This window comes from Octodon degus, unplaced genomic scaffold (genome assembly GCF_000260255.1).
Source record: "Octodon degus isolate 3935 unplaced genomic scaffold, OctDeg1.0 scaffold00067, whole genome shotgun sequence".
NCBI lineage: Eukaryota > Metazoa > Chordata > Mammalia > Rodentia > Octodontidae > Octodon > Octodon degus.
This window is the reverse complement of record NW_004524643.1, coordinates 2,800,718-2,817,749: the sequence shown is the minus strand read 5'-3', so window position 1 is coordinate 2,817,749 and position 17,032 is coordinate 2,800,718. Positions and strand designations below refer to the sequence as shown.

The window sequence follows — 17,032 nt, the reverse complement described above, 5'->3', positions numbered from 1 at the left end:
CTTAAATCATTAAAGAGGTAGGATCCTGGTACTCTAATGTTGGCATGTTTACAAATGTATATATAAACACTTTTCTGTCTGATTTTAGTATGTACCCCAACGAATTTCTTTGTCATTACTGCCTCTTTGTCATTTACTTTAACTTTTGAATAACATTACCTATGTCTGATACTGTAGGAAAATCCAAACCCTCATATGGCATTTCAGAAAGTTCCACGCCCAACAGAAGGATCACACTTGCGAGTTCACATTGTTCCTTTCCCTAAGATTAATGAAGCTCTGGTTCAGGAATTAATACAGGAAAATCTTGCCAAGAATCAGAATGCACCTCCTGCTACACGGATGGAGAAGAAGTGTGTTGTGCCAGCAGGTCCACCTGTTGGTATGTATTTGTCTGTCTATTTTAAAAGTAAACCCTGAGGGGACTTGACTGACCTTATCAGATACAAAAGTTACATTTCTTGCTATACAGGTCTTGCTTTATCTTGGTCTTAACTGTCCAGCAGAAAAGTGTAAAAACAAGGTATATAAAGTAAAGCCATATTAATATGCTGAGCTGTGAAAGGCTCACGTCAACAACTTCTGTGAATAACCCACTACTATTGTGGACTGCTGGACTGTGTTGGATTGTTTTGCTGAATTCATGCATCTATAGTATTTAGATGGCAATGGAATACCCATCTCTGACAGGAATAAACAAAGAAAAGGGATACAAAAGAAGGACCATTTTGTATCTGTATATGCACAATAGTTAGGATAGATATACAGCTACTTTTGCTTAATTCAATGAGAAGAAAAAATTTGTACTAATAGTGTTTGGACAGGATATCCTGTTTGCATCTTGTACTATGAATAACCACTAAGAAGATAACAATGTACAATGTATTAATTATTGAAACTGTCCTATTAATCAGTTTTGAAACTGTCTCGTTGCTATTTGTTTCTCAATAAAAAATATAGAAAAGAAAAAAATAAAATAAATAGAAGTAAACCTTTTGTCAAGCTATACCACACAAATAGAAGTATGCAATTTGACAAATTTTTACAGAGTGAACAAACTCATATAACTTAGATTCATTATCAGTAATCAGAAGTTCTAAAAAAAAAAAAGAAAGAAATATTATACCATTTTGCAAGCATAAAAAAAAAAGTTCTGTTCTATTCACTGTCTCTCACAAAGGATAATCATACAACCAACTGCTATTACTATAAAAATCTTTTTTTGTTGTTGTTGAAATATAATTCACATACCGTAAATTCCTCCATGTAAGTGAATATATTCCCAGAGTTGTTGAACTATTACCAGTAGTTTCAGAACATCTTTATAAGCCTGATAGAAATCCTGCCCCTGCTATTAACAGTAACTATTTCCTACCAAAACCACTTCCCCAGGTTTACATAGTAATCTACTTTCTGTTGCCATAGATTTGCCTACTCTGGACATTTTATATGAATATGATTATATATAATGTGGTGTTTTATAACTAACTTATTTCTTTTGGGGGTGATGTTTGTGTTTTTGTTTTTGTTGTTTTATCTTTTTGAGATTACAGGCGTGTGCCACCACACCCAGCTTCCTTTGGTTTTTTGAGTCAAGAGACAAGAATCTCACTATGTAGTTCAGGCTAACCTTGAACTCACTATTTCCTTCAGCCTGGCCTCATACTGAAAACAATCCCCTCTGCCTTGGCCTGCCAAGTGTTGGGATTGTAGGTGTGTACCATTAAGCCAGCTGGCTTCTTTAATTAGTGTAATATTTTCATGGTTTATATTGAGGCATGTATTAGTATGTCATTATTTCTTATGACTGAATAAGAAATATGGATATTTATCTATTTATAACAGATGTTTGACATAGTTCAAGTTTTTGGCTATTATAAATAATGCTGGTGCAAATATTGATTTTTCATGTTTTGTGTGGATATATGTTTTTGTTTGATTAGGTACACATCTATGAATAGAATTGCTGATTGATGGTAATTAATTTATATTTAATGTATCAAGGAACTGTCAAACTTTTCAAGAGCAGCTACATCATTTTACATTTTCTCCAGCAATGTATAAGAATGCTGATTTTTTCCCACAGGCAATAAAATGCTGAATATTTTTTTCTGTGATTAGTTCTATCCATGTTCTTCGTGATATATTTTGCAGTTGGTTTATATTTACAAGTATTATAGCATCCTCAGGACTGATCCATTTATCATTGTAAAATGTGAATTAGATTGTATCCTCCAAAGGAAAACTATAATCCTCAGGTAGTAAACATACTCATTCTAAGAAAATGTGTTTTCTAATAGCTAAAGAAAATTTAAAATTCTGCTAAATCGGTTTTGGAATTAAAAGTTTATGAATATAATCATATTGCTTTCAAATAAAAAGTATGTGATATTCTTCTGAAACAAAAACAACTTTTCTAGTATAATACAGATAGCTTCCTATTTCAGTACATGCCACTGACCCGAACACCAGAGCCCACAATTTAGAATGGACATTTCAGACAGAAAACCCATGTAATATAATCAGTTTAACCATCATGGTATGCAGAAAATTAACGTTACATGATTAGAAATTATTTTTAAAAAACTGCTAAAATCCAAGTAAGTGTTGTATAGTCTAGTTCATTGTATGATGCCCATTGATTTCCAAAGTCTGATAAAGCACTGTGTTTATGTAATATACCATCACAGGGGAAATGGGCAATGAATACATGGATCCTCTTCATACTCTATTTGCAGCTTTCTGTAAGAATATAATTATTGCAGTGATTTTTAAAACATTTTTTTAAGAACATGACTTTTGTACTGATGAGATTAAAGAGATGTGAATGAAGAAATAGTCTTAGGGAGTATGGATAGGCTTAAAAATGATTGCTTCTAGCTCATTTATACAAATGAAACAGTGCTTTGTGAAATTGTATTACTTTTCCTTACAACTACTACTTTCATTTCTAACCTTCTGATATTATTTTAACAAGCTAAATTTGTTTAGATAACTGTAGCATGTATCATACGGTAGAATTTTCCAACCCATTTATGTAAAAATTACAGTATTTTGAATTTTTACATGATATTCATGTTACCTACAAAAATTCTAGGAACCAGAGTTTAAAGAGAAAAAATATCATTATGTTCCATTGAAATGGGTGTTCTAAAAATGGGACACTAAACATTTGACGGGTTAAAAGGTGAAAGGTACTAAATTTGCAGAAATAAAAATGCACTAAAATGTGACTTTCCTAAACCAGTAGCAGTTCATTGGTCATGATTTTCTTTTTTTTCTTTTTTGGAGACGTGATTTCCTATACAATTCAAACTGGCCTTGAGTTCACTTTGTAGCCCAGGCTGGCCTCGTATTCTAGAGATCCTCCTGTCTCCCAAGTGCTGGGATTACAGGCATGCACCACATGCCACACGGATCATTTCTTTTTTTTTAATGCTGTTTCTTCCCTTCAAGTTTCCTCTATTCACATTTGTAGTGTTTAATTTGTGGGGTGGATAATATAATTTTTCCTTAGTAATGCCTTAGAAATAATTTCTCTTTCTGTCAGTAATCTTCCTGCATATGAGTATTAGCTTTTTTTGTTGTGGCCCTATACCCAAACCTTTTATATTATCTATTTGTTTATAATTAAATAAAAGTAGATGTTTACCTTTGTTTAATGAAATATTACTTTATTATGTGAATTAATTTGTATAAGCTAAGCGTATCATTAGACTATCAAGTGAAATTACTCATTGACTAATACATAAAAATTACAAAATGTAATTAAAAGGGAAATAAAATATCTCAGTATCATCTAGAAAGGAAAAATAAATTTTGAGTATTGGTCATATTAAACGTCTTAAAGTAATATTTGCCTTGCTTTTGTAATTGGCAGAGAAGTTTATTTGTGTTTTCTTTATATTCTTTTACTAGTTTCAATAGTGGATAAAGTGACAACAGTTTTCAATAGTGCACAGAGACTGGAAGTTGTTAGAAACTGTATCTCATTTATATTTGAAAACAAAACTTTGGAGACTGAAAAGGTAATAAATATTGTCTTTCCCAAGTAAGCATTTAATCATTTCCATTTGAGACTCACTTGTCGATGTTGCCAACTGAGCTCTCTAAATTTTCTCCCTTACCCTAAGAAAATGTCCTTTCGTTGTTCAGTCACTTAAAATGAGTACAGTCTAAGATTTAAAACTTTAGTCAAAGCCAAATTCTGTAGCCACAAGGGAAATATACAAATTATGTTTGTTAATACTTTTTTCTCCTACTTTAAAATGTTATTCTTTAAACCCTATTGACATATTACTTAGAAACTTAATATTTAAATATAATTTCTTTTATTGCAAAGAATCTAAGTTATGTCATGGATTATAAAAACTGGTATTAAATTTATACACATCCCCTTAAATTTTCTTACCTTCTTTGAAACATACTGAATGCAATGTAACCTTTCCTTACTAGTATATGATCATAGTTCTCAACATCTGTTTCAGGAGCTGGTAAAGCATGTACAAGTGTTTACTCTTAGTTATATAAGGGTATATAAAAGGGTAAGGGTGTCTACCCTTACCTATATAGGATTTTTCTTCTCTCCCTTCATTTGTTCCTTTTGATCTATTTTTCTTATGATTGACATGTAGACTTTCTTTTATTTATCTCACTTTCAACTTTCACATGGTAATGTTTTTGTCAAGCTAAGGAAAAAAGTAAATTTAATGTTTTGTATTTTTTTTTCAATTTACCATATAAGCTATTTCTACTTAGTTTTCAGCATGGCTTACAAATAAAAATAATACAAATGCATTTCTTAATGGTGTTAATAGCAAATTACTTCTTCCCTAGCCATTTAATTTTTACTAATAACTATATTAAATAGTTTAGAGAATTCATTTGAATATTCAGTGTGATTATTTCATATTTATTTTTCCCCCAGTGGTACATTTTGGTCACTTGTAACACTCTTCTCCTCAGACCCTTCCTGCTGCACTGAGGGCCCTTAAAGGAAAGGCAGCAAGACAATGTCTCACAGATGAACTGGGTTTACATGTCCAGCAAAACCGGGCAATATTGGACCATCAACAATTTGATTACATAATAAGGATGATGAACTGTACTCTGCAGGTAATATTTTTAAAAATACATATGATCTTAGAGAAATAAACTTATCACAAAATAATGAAGACCTAAATTAGGTGAAGCAATTAATATGATTTTTTAAATCTGATTTTATTGTTAGCTGTTGTAGGACCATGGTATCCTTTTCTCTACAACTGATGCAAAAATCCCTTCTTAAAAAAATATATATATATTTACTGAGATTTCAAAAACTAAACATGAGACTACAGATAAATCAACAAAATGAATATTAAGTAGTGTTATACTAAAAAAGAAGAATTACAGGATATGCTACAAAGATTTGTAAGTGAAAGAAAGCCTAAATGAATAAGAACATGTACCATGTCCTCAATGGAAGATAATAAAGGTATCAGTTCTCCCCAAAATAATCTAAAGAGGTAGTATAATTCCTTTCCCAAGGAGAAGAGCAAAAGTATTATAATTGCCAATATACTGCTAGAAAAATAGCAGTCAAAGAATGAGAATTTGCCTTGTTGGTAATAAAAAAATTTGTTCAAGATTATAGTAATTAAGACAGTATGAAGTTTATATAGTATTACTCAGATTACCAAATAGAATCATGATCTACAAAACAGATAATGTACATATATAGACTTGTAATTTATGGCAAAATTGGCATCTTGGACTAGTGACAAAATGATGAAAATTCAGTAAATATTGGTGAGATCTATGGATAATTACATACAGTAGAACTCAGTCACTCTAAAAAAGGGCCGGCTAGATAGCTCAGCAGATTAAAGCACCTGCTTAGGCAGAGGCAGGAACTGGGGTTCAGTCCCAGTGTGCCATGCTGGCCCAACCCCCAGGGCGCATTGAGACTAGGCGTGGTGGTGCCAGTGCTTGGGAAGCTGAAAACAGGAGGATCGCTGCCAATCTGATCTGTATAGTGAAACCCTGTAGACCCTGTACTAAATAATTAAAAATAAACCCATTCTAAAAGTATATCTCAGGGGTGGGAAAGATAGCTCAGAAGAATAAGTGCTACCCTGGCAAGCACAAGGGCCTGAGTTCATTCTCTGGTTCTGCAAAAAAAAAAAAAAAAAAAAATTTAAAATAAAAGTATATCTCAGTATGTGCAGGACACTTAAGAAACACTCAGATTAGGCTGGGGAGTTAGCTCAGCAGTCTAAGTGCCTGCCTGGTAAGCGCAAGGATCCAGGTTCAATCCCTGGTATCACAGGCTGTGCCCTGGTGCTGAGCCTGCCAAAATGAGGCATGGTGGCACAAGCCTGTAATCCCAGCACTGGGGAGGCTGAGACAGGAGTATCACAAGGAGTCCAAACTGTGTAGTGAGACCCTGTTCCAAATTAAATAAATAAATTTTAAAGAAGAAACACTCAGATTAAAATCCATACCAATTGGACTCTCATTTGAAGGCAATATTTGATTTAAATATACCATTATATCTTTCCAGTATAGTTTATACATCTGAATAAGTCCTTTAAAGACCTGAATGCACTTATCAGTGTTGTCTGAAAACTTTCCTAGATCTGAATGTGAGTAGTTCTAAGCTCTCCATTTAACTCCTATAAGGGATATTGTCCTTGAAGAGCTTGAAGAAAAGCAGCTAAGGATGGATACAACCCTGTGAATGTTTCAGTTATGGCTAGCCTAAAAGTTCCACTGTCAAGACTCAAGAAAGCTAAAGGAAGCCTCAGACCCCAGTAACAGAGGGTGAGGTGATTAATGTTGCTTTAGAAACCTCACCCTCAGGTGCCAAAGGTCAGGGCAGCTGAGTAGCCTTGGGCTCAAAGATAGTAGATACCATAAGGGCTAGTAGTGTCTGATTTTCCATGGCTTACATTTATATTCTGAACACAAGGATTATTTTTTAGTGCAAAGAAAATCTGAACATAAGGCAGTTTTGACCATTTTTCCAGTCCCTTACAGTTGTGAAATGGCATCATAATCATTACTTTCTCTGCATTCCAACTTGGTTCTACAGGGTAGGCAGGCCATCCACAGGTGCAAAAAAATATCAAACAGCTCTTTTTCAACATGTAAAGGTAGAACATTTTCTAGTGCTTAAGAATATATTGCAAAGGACTAAGATTTTGACACTGAGGCTCCCATTTCTAAAATGCAAAAGGAAAGAACTGGCATTCCTTGAATTTCTGTTTGATTTCTAAGCCGTTACATGGTCCCTCGAGTCATCCCCAGCACAGGTGGATACCATGTGACGAGAGACCAGAAGTTACAATTCTGCCAGCCTATCCAGCCTCAAACTGGTACATTTTTTATATTTATTGGAAACTCAAACTTTACTCCAGCAGGTATTTTTAAAAGCACAAGTTAACAGGTGAGTTCAGGTGTAGCAGTCATGTTTAAAGAAGGAAGCACTGCTTAGTACTAAAGCACTGCTTTATAGTTCTTTAAAAGACAGTGAAGGCAAATACCAAAAGGGGAGTTGGAGGTAATTGAAGTGTTTGTCTGCCTGCAAAAGAGGTCACGTCTAGAGATAGAGTGAGGTAAAAATGGCTCAGAGAAAAAGCCCACCATGATACGTAGGGCAAAAATTCTTTAAGGCATTCCTGTTATGTACCTAATTACCTAGCCAGTGTTTTCTAGCAACAAGAGAAGGCAACACTTTTTAAAACCCATTTACAGAATTTCACACCTCTGAAGCTGACAGATTAAATATATCCATCACCTAGCAATCACAGTTCACATGTTAGGGCCCATTTATCAGCTTTCTGTGCCCACATGAAAGAAAATGGCTTACTGAAATATTTTTCTTATTCTTTGTTGACATATTTATTTGGTACAGGATCTCACCGCACAGCTCAGACTTGTAGTGATCCTCCTGTCTAAACCTCCCCAGCACTGGGATTATAGGTATGTGCCACCATGCCCAGATTCACTGGCCGGATCATCACAGGGTTGTACATGGTGGGCAGTACCACAGATAGAACCCAGGTCCTTACGCTGCCAAGCTATCTCCCCAGCCCAGTAGGGAGATATCTAATCAAGGAATTTTAAAGTTAACTCAATGAGTTAGAGAAAACTGGGGTTTCTAATTTATTAGTGCAAAGTCCAGACCTATATCTTGACTCTTAAAGAATGCTTTAAAAAAAGGCTTTAACAGCATTGTTTCAGGTACTTGGGTCAGAGGATACCAGATAATCACTGAAAAGGTTACCTTTCATCTCCTTTGACAATTGCAGTGTGGACAGTGGATAAATGGAGATTTTTCTGCTGGTTACCCAGTCAGGCTGTCAGGACTCGGCATCCACTGATGAACCTTCTGGTATGTGCCAGAGAGTTGCTGTAGCCGGCACCCCTCAGTTGTCCTCTTAGTTTCTATGTGCCACACAACCAGAGATCTGGCTGTGGAAAAGAATCCAGTGGCCTGTTTAGTCAACTTTTCTTTTGGCCATTGGCTTTAGTGGGGATTCACCAGAGAACCTCTCTTCTGCTGTTAACACTGTAGGGGCTCCTATAAGTAGCTGAAGGAATAGCCATTGTTTAAGTCAATAAATGATAGACTAAAGCCTGAGCTTTATATATATATTTTGTATTTCACATTCTTTTTGTTAAAATTAATTTTATTGAGAAACAAACAGCAATGAGACAGTTTCCAAACCGATTAGTAGGACAGTTTTAATAATCAGTACATTGCATATTGTTGTCTTCGTAGTGGTTAGTCATAGTACAAGATGCAGACATGATAACCTGTCCAAACACTATTAGTGCAAATCTTCTTATTGAATTAAGAGAAAGTAGCTGTATATCTATCCTGTATATTCTACATATACAGATACGAAATGGTCCTTCATTTATATCCCCATTTTTGTTTAGTTTTGTCAGAGATGGATATTCCATTGCCATTTAAATATTGTAGGTGCATGAATTCAGCAAAATAATCCAATATACTCCAGTAAGCCATAATAGTAGTGGGTTATCCTCAGGACTGGCAATGTCAGAAGTTGTTGACTTGAGCCTTTTACAGCTCAGCCTATTAATATGGCTTTACTTTTTATACCTCGTTTTTATACTTTTCTGCTGGATGGTTAAGACCAAGATAAAGCAAGACCTATTTAACAAGAAATGCAACTTTTGTATTTGACAAGGTCAGTCAAATCCCCTCAGGATTTACTCAGAAACTCTATACCAAAGTTTGTAGATCCTTTGTCAGTGTCAGCCATGTGGATGAATCACGGCCATTGCTTGACCAATTTGCTCTCTCTGAAAGCCTGAGAGAAAGTTTTCTCTCCATGTGACTCTCCTTACACACACTCTACATCGTCAATCACTTTCCTCTGTGGCCCCATAATCTCCTTGATAGAAAATTTGGGACACCGCTGAGTTACAGGATGTTACAGTACAGGTTCTCTTATATCCTGAGTCCTCACTGACCTTGAAAGGCTAGGGTCAAAATGTTGGCTGTCCTTGCAGCCCTTCTTTTTCTCTAACTTTTGGTCTGCAGACTGGAGTTGTTAACCCACTTGCAGGGAAGCTTAATGATATTATCCTATAACAGAGGCAGTTGAGCTTAACCTCACTGTCTGTCTGAATATCAAACATCTTTTAGCATGGAACAGGTGTTTTCCATCAAATATTGATATGTTCAACTTTAAATCCCTATAGAATGTGAAGAAAAAATAAATATTCTAGAAAATAGGAATAAACAATTACATATTTTTACACAGAAATTTAGAAATCTAACCATATACAGCATTTAGCAGGACAGTCCTATGACATTTTTTTCTTGTCTCTTGTTTTCATTTATTACCCTTTCTTTTTTAAACAAACATTTACTTGAGAGACAGTATAGCAGTAGTTGATATGATATGACAAGCAGTACATATTTAGAAGACCAGAATGACAGGCATTCTAAGCATGACCCTAGTGTTACACATTGCTATCTTCAGTGCAGTTGCTTAGTTCACAGGTATCAGCATATATAGTTAGTCAGGATGAGAATCCCACCAATTAACTCTGAGTTATATATAGTCTAGATTTCTGTTTTTAAAACTAAGTATGTGGGTTCTTATTATGTCATTCTTTAGTATCTTTTATGTATTTTATTCTTGTGGTACTGCTATTAGATTTTTTAGCAGGCTATGTCTTCTAAATTTCACAATATATATTTTCAACAATTCTTTTTTTAAAAAATTTTTAAATTAATTTGTTCATTCATTCATTCATTTGGTACAGGGTCCTCACTATGCAGTTCCAACTCATAATGATCCTCCTGTCTCGGCCTCCCCAGTCCTGAGATTATAGGTGTGTGCCAACACCCCCAGTTTTGGAGCCAGCATGGCATGGAGTACCAGGGATGGAACCTGGGTCCTTGCACTTGCCAGGCAGACATTTAGATCACAAAGCTATCTCCCCAGCCCTCAAAAATTCTTAATGTCTCTAGTGATTCAGTTTAGCACCAAAAATATAATATACACTTTGTACTTTGTATAAATGAACTGGCAAAGCAAGAGATGGGTCACCATAACTGCACATACATTCTTTCTTCAAAGTATAAGACAGTGTAGTAAAGAAGAAAAGGATAAATTTGAGTTATTTATAGGAACATGAATTTACCATGAAACTATAATGCGAAGTGAAATATACAAGATACAGGTTAAATATCATATGGTTTCTCTTATTTTAGAAACCCAAAGTAAAAGTAATTTAAAGAACAAAATATGATGGTAGGAAGCCGAAAGAGAGATTTTTGAGAGATGGGGAAGGGAGGGAAGAGGATGGATAAATAAAAAGGATCAAAATTACTATGTTTATGTACCAGTTCCCTAGAATGAATGTATTCATTATGTATTGTAGACTTACAGTAATGAACCAGAGACTTGTTATGATAATTTAAAATGACAAAAAAGTAAAACCTAAATATTTACTACATTTGGATATGGATTTCTTTTATTATGGTATAATTCTTTAGAGTACTGCTCAGCTACTGAGTAGCAACAGTTCTATGTATATAGTGGTAGAGTGCCTGCCTAACGTAAACTCTGAGTCTTTGGGTTCAGTCTTCATCATCTTTAAAATAAGAAAGCCAGGGGCTGGTGAGATGGCTCAGTGGTCTAAAGCACCTACTTAGAACAAGCTTGGCAAAGCACAGGGACCGCGGTTCAATCCCCAGCACCACATGCCAGCCAGCCCCGCCCCCTGGTGGGCTGAGCTGGCCATACACACACACACACACACACACACACACACACACACAAATAAATAAAATTTAAAAAATAAATAAATAAAAAAAAATAAAATAAGAAAGCCAAATATGATAATTTTTAGAAATTTTTCTTACCATAAAATATAAGTAGGGGCTCAGTAGAATAAGCGCTTCCCTGGCAAGTGCTAGGGTCTGAGTTCAATTCCCAGTTCCGCAAAAAAAAAAAAAAAAAGAGAGATAGATAGATAGATAGATATAGAGATATACACATATATATGTAAAGAAGGTATAGCATATTCAAACAGCTCAGTATAATCATTGCTCAGTGTGTATGTATTTCAAAACATGTTGTACATTACAAATACATATAATTTTTGTCAGTTGAAGAAATTAGTGAAAATGAACACACTATTCGTAGATAATTGACAAAATGTGGTAAGTGAATGGTTAATAAGCACAAGTAAATATACTCAGTATTAATCATCAGGGGAATGCAAATTAAAATAACCAGGAGGAAAAAAAAAACAGGAGATATGCATAAGTATCAGAATGACTAAAAAGTGCTAAGTATTGGCAGAATTGTAAAGTAACTGAAATTCTCACACTTGTTTTGAGCATGAAAAAGGTGCAGTCACTTTTTTAAAAAATGTAAGATTCTAGGGCTGGGGAGATAGCTCAGAGACATCAGTACTTGCCTGGCAAGCAAAAGGTCCTGAGTTCAACCCCCAGAACCAAAAAAAAAAAAAAAAAAAAAGAGTAAGATTCTTATAAAATTTATGATTATCCAAGATTTAGCTGTTTCAACTCTTGAGTCTCATCCAAAAGAAATAAAAATGTAGACAGGTGTGGTGCCATACATCTGTAATCCCAGCATTTTGGAAGGCCAGCCTGAACTGCAAAGTGAAAATCCATTTCAAAAAGACAAAAAAGTCCTCAAAACAATTTCTCCAAAATAACCACAGAAACTTTTTTCATAATAGCCTAAATCTGGAAGTAGCCCAGGTGTCTATCACATGTTGGGTTTTAAAAACAATTTTTAAAAAAGTAAAACTAGAGGTTCCATTTGGCCCAGCTATTCAGTGCCCTTTTAGGTATCTTCCCAAAAGAGTTAAAGTCACCTTACCACAATGATACATGCATACATGTGATGTAACAATGCAATTTACGATCGCTAAATCTTGGAAACAGCTCATATCCCCACCAACAGATAAATGGATAAAGAAAATGTGTTTATATGCAGTGACCTCAAACTTGCCATATTCGTGCCTACACTGCTGAACATTGGTATACAAGTATGCTTCACCATGTCTAGATGGTTATACCAAGAAAGATTCTGGCAGACCTAGAAAATATAAGTGTAGTTGAGAGAAGTGCTGACTTCCTGCAAATTAATTTATGTGAATGCCAAATACATAGTGAGAAGGCCAGCAGGCTTTCCTCCTTTCCCAGGTCCCCCTCCAGAAACTGGCAGTCTGCCCTCAAGGTGAGGGATTGGAGGATTATGTTCTGAGAAATGTGACCAATTTAAGAGAAAGGGACTTTATTAAAGATATTGAGATTAGAAGTTTCTAGGTAGAGTACCTCTGCTAACCTATATTATAAAAGACCTCTCAGTCAACAAGCCTTATCTGTGAACACATTCTTTCCTTTTGTAATTCTTTGGTTTACTTCTTGTAGAGGATGACCTAAACAAAAAGGACCTTCAAACAAAGTTACTGCTTGTTCCCCACATCATTATTCCCCAATTCTGCTTCTGTTTTCTGCTTCTCCATGTAAGAACCATCCATTCAGCATCTGTAATACCTTTTTTTTTTTTTTTTTTTTTTTTGGAGTACCTATAAAAGAGGGACTGCATCAGATATCCTCACCCTTCTTTTGGCTGTCTTGGGTCAGCCATCATTAGCATTCTCCTTTAAGAAAGGGCTCAGAGGGTCAGCGAGATAGCTCAGGGACCCAGCTTTGATCTGCAATACTGCATGCCATGCCAGCCCCGAGCCAAGCCACCAAAACTGGGCATGGTGGCACACACCTGTAATCCCTGTGCTGGGGAGGCTGAGACAGGAGGACCACTACACAAGTCTGAGTTGCATAGTGAAACCCTATACCAAATTAATTAATTTTTTAAAAGGCTCAGAGAAATTAATTTTTCCAGGTCACACAGCTAGAAAGTTGAAAAGATGAGTGCTAAATCTTTTCAAACTCTACTATTTTAGATGACTGATGCTTTGTTCTTCAAAAACTGTATTAATAGGTGCTCTACAGCTAAATTTAAGTCTACATCAGAAACCTGTATTCTGAACATTTGTGGACCTTTATTTTCATTTCTTCAAGTAAAAATTGCTATTGAAAAGACTAAGTGGGTTAGGGATGTAGCTCAGTGGCACAGTGCTTGCCTGGCAAGCACAAGGTACTAAGTTCAATTCCCAGTACAAAAAAAAAAAAAAATTATAGAAGAAGAAAATTTTTGTTTCTCATCATTGTATATTCAACATCCTTACAGGTATATCCTCATAGGTGTAGTGCCTACCTCACATGTAGAGAGTATTCAGATATTGTTTGAATACATGAGTTACATAACACAGTGATTGTTAAAATTATTAAATGCCTACTTTTCTAGCACATTGGAAGGCTAAGGCAGGAGGATAATAAGATGACAATTTGTTGAGACCCTATCTGAAAATTTTAAAAAAGGGCTAGGAATGTGGATAAGTATGAAGTCCCTAGATTCAATCCACCTAATACTGCAAATTTTCATAACTTATTTAACAAAGAATTAACTTGAGCGATCAACAAATTTAAGTTTCAGATTTAGGATAAATTAATTAAAGTTAGCTGTTCTAGTGGCTATAGCCCAGCCACATGGGGTAACACACATCTGTAATCTCTGCTTGTTACTGTCTATCTTTACTTGGATGTCCCAGAGCTGTAACTTTGTTTAAAGGTCCTTTTTGGATGCCATGCCGGCATCCAAAATACATAATGAGAATGCCATTATGGAATTTTACAATTGAATTTAGATGTCAGCATCTTCCATATTGCCTTCTTCATTTATTTCCAGCTGTCACTTTGAAACTCTTCTTCCCGACTTTCCTAGTTCAATAAATGACACCAATAAATAAGGAAAAATATGGAAATAGCTTCTGTCTCTTTATCTTAACCCCAAATCCATTTAGTCACTGAGTCCTATACATTATACGTTCTGAATGTTACTGAAATACATTCATCCTTTGTAAAATATAATTGTGTAAGTTATTATCTCAGTATGACATTCATTGTGGAGAATGGATATATGTGCATAATACATCTTAATTTTTTTTCATCCCCCTATTTCCTCCCCCTTCCTCCTCTATCTCTTGGACCCTTTCCCTTTTGCAAAAGATCTAGCTCCCTGTTTGTTTTTATGTGTCTTGTATTTTACTTCTTAATTGTACTTGGATTTTTCATGTAAGAGAAACCATGCAACATTTAAGATTATGAATCTGATTTTATCCATCTTTAAATTTCAACATTTTGATATGTCATCAACATTTTTCCCTTTCTTAATAAAGCAGCTTCTTCTTAAGTAGTCATCCTACCTCCATGCTGACCCATCCTCCTCTGTTCTCTTTGCTTCATCAAAGTGGAATTTATAAGCACCTGCCTGGCAAACATAACATCCTGAGTTAAATCCCCGGTACCAAAAAAAGAGTGGAACTTATACAATTGAAAAAGGATGTTGTCATTTACCAACTTAAAATCCTTCCTCTTTGCCCTCAGATTAAAGCATGACCTTATCTTGGCCTCAGCCTACCACAACAGCCTCATCTGTCACTGTTCTCAGTCCCCAGTTATTAAACATCTAATTACTTGAGCTGGAAGCACTAATTCTTTCCTTTCTCCCTTCTATTCCCTACTCTCTCAGTGTTTCTACTCACCCAATTCCTATTCACCCTTTTATCTAGTTCATATGTCACTTCTTCCTAGAAGCCTACCTTACTCAGCAGTTAGATTGGAAATTACTCTGTGTGCTTCCACTTTAACTTGCACCTCTCTCATTGGGTGCAGTGTGATCATGTAGTAGTATTTAGCCACATGTAAGGAAATTGACTGTTGACTTATCTATAGTCCCCCTAAAGTAATCGCTTAGTAAAAATTTAATGAAGTAAATGGATGAGTAAATACAGTGTAAATAACTCTTATATTATCTTGTTAGCATTTCATTTAGCCCCTACAAAGATTTCCCATCCCCACACAGACCAGTAATTTTTATTCCTTTCTTGGCTATAATCTAAATCACAACCTGGGGCTAGGGAGATAGCTCAGCGGTCTAAGTGCCTCCCTAGCAAGGGCAAGGGCCTGAGTTTGATCCCTTGTACCACATGCTGTGCCAACCCCAATACCGGGTGTGGTGGCACATGCCTATAATTCCAGCACTGGGGAGGCTGATCAGACTCGTAGTTGTCCTCCTCTTTTCAGCCTCCCCAGAGCTGGGATTACAGGCATGCACAACCACACCTGGTCTTAGTCACAGGCTCAGTGCACCCCAGGGGCGGGGCTGGCAGGGCCTACAGGACCGTGAATTGAACCCTGCTTCCTGTGCTTCCCAAAGCAGGCGCTTTGTCTGCTGAGCTATCTAGCTGGCCCTAAGCATCGTGTTTTTAAAGTTCCACAGTGTCCATTTTCCCTTACTATAACTGAATATCACAGATTGAGGAATTTATAAAGACAAGTGTTTATTTAGCTTAAATGTCTGAAGACTGGATAGTTCATGATGCAGAAAGCTACATCTGATGAGCTTCTTGCTGGTAGGAGGGAACTCTCTGAAAAGTTAAAGGCAGCACTGACCGTCATAAGGTAGCACAGACCGTCCTGGTTCTGGTCTCTCTTCTTACAAAGCCACACACTTTATAATCCCATTGAATCCCACTCTAATGGCCTCCTTAGTCTTAATTACCTCCCGAAAACCTCACCTCCAAATACCAAGTCAAATAGAACTTCTATTTTATAATACCTCCCCATGCAGATTAAATTTAACATGAGTGTGGGTGAGAACATTGAAATAATAACACACAAGTGAATCTAAGATGTATCTACCTGAAATTAAAAAATTCATGTCCTGTTATGTGGAATAATTTTCTTTCTTTCTTTCTTTCTTTCTTTCTTTCTTTCTTTCTTTTTTTTTTTTTTTTTTTTGGCAGAGCTGGGGATTGAACTCAGGCCCTTGTGCTTGCCAGGCAAGTGCTTATTCTACTGAGCCATCTCCCCAGCCCCCCTCTGAAATAATTTTCAAAAATTCTCTCAAATTTTTAAAATGTTGATTTCAGAGCCCTATTATCAGAAATTCTAACTTGGTAAGTCTAGAAAAGGGTAGATCACAACTAACATTTGAGTCTTTTCAACTGTGAAGGTAGGTGCTTAGTAGAAATTCAGTCTTCCATTAAACACTCTAATCATTTTCAGGAAAGCTGAAAATTTTCATGTATTGTCAAGGAAGTTCGACTAGATTTTTGTTAGGCTAGTTCTAATCCAACTCAGGACCTTGTGCTTGCTACTGAACCATCTCCCTGGCCCCGGTTGGACTAGTTCTGTTCTCTCCTACCTCTGAATTACATGATCTCAGGATCTTTTTTTCATCTTGGCTTAATAGAAATAATACTACTTCTCCCTACTTCATGGTACATTATTATCTTTGATCAGTGCAGGGCCTCTTCCTTATGTTTTTTAGTTTTATCACCATTATGTTGTCAATCCCCTCATATGAGTCTGTTTAATATATTATTTTATATGTAATATATT

The 17,032-nt window shown here is 35.7% G+C and overlaps 1 protein-coding gene across 2 annotated transcripts in view; it reads left to right on the top strand.

Annotated features, from left to right (window-relative positions):
• Positions 1-17,032, top strand: part of Sbf2 (SET binding factor 2) — a 508,807-nt gene that overhangs the window by 288,045 nt on the left and 203,730 nt on the right. For both annotated transcript variants that reach the window (XM_004634868.2, XM_023719341.1), the window contains exons 14-16: positions 178-382; positions 3,919-4,028; positions 4,966-5,115. In XM_004634868.2, coding sequence (XP_004634925.1) covers positions 178-382; positions 3,919-4,028; positions 4,966-5,115 — 465 coding nt within the window. The remainder of the gene's footprint in view (positions 1-177; positions 383-3,918; positions 4,029-4,965; positions 5,116-17,032) is intronic.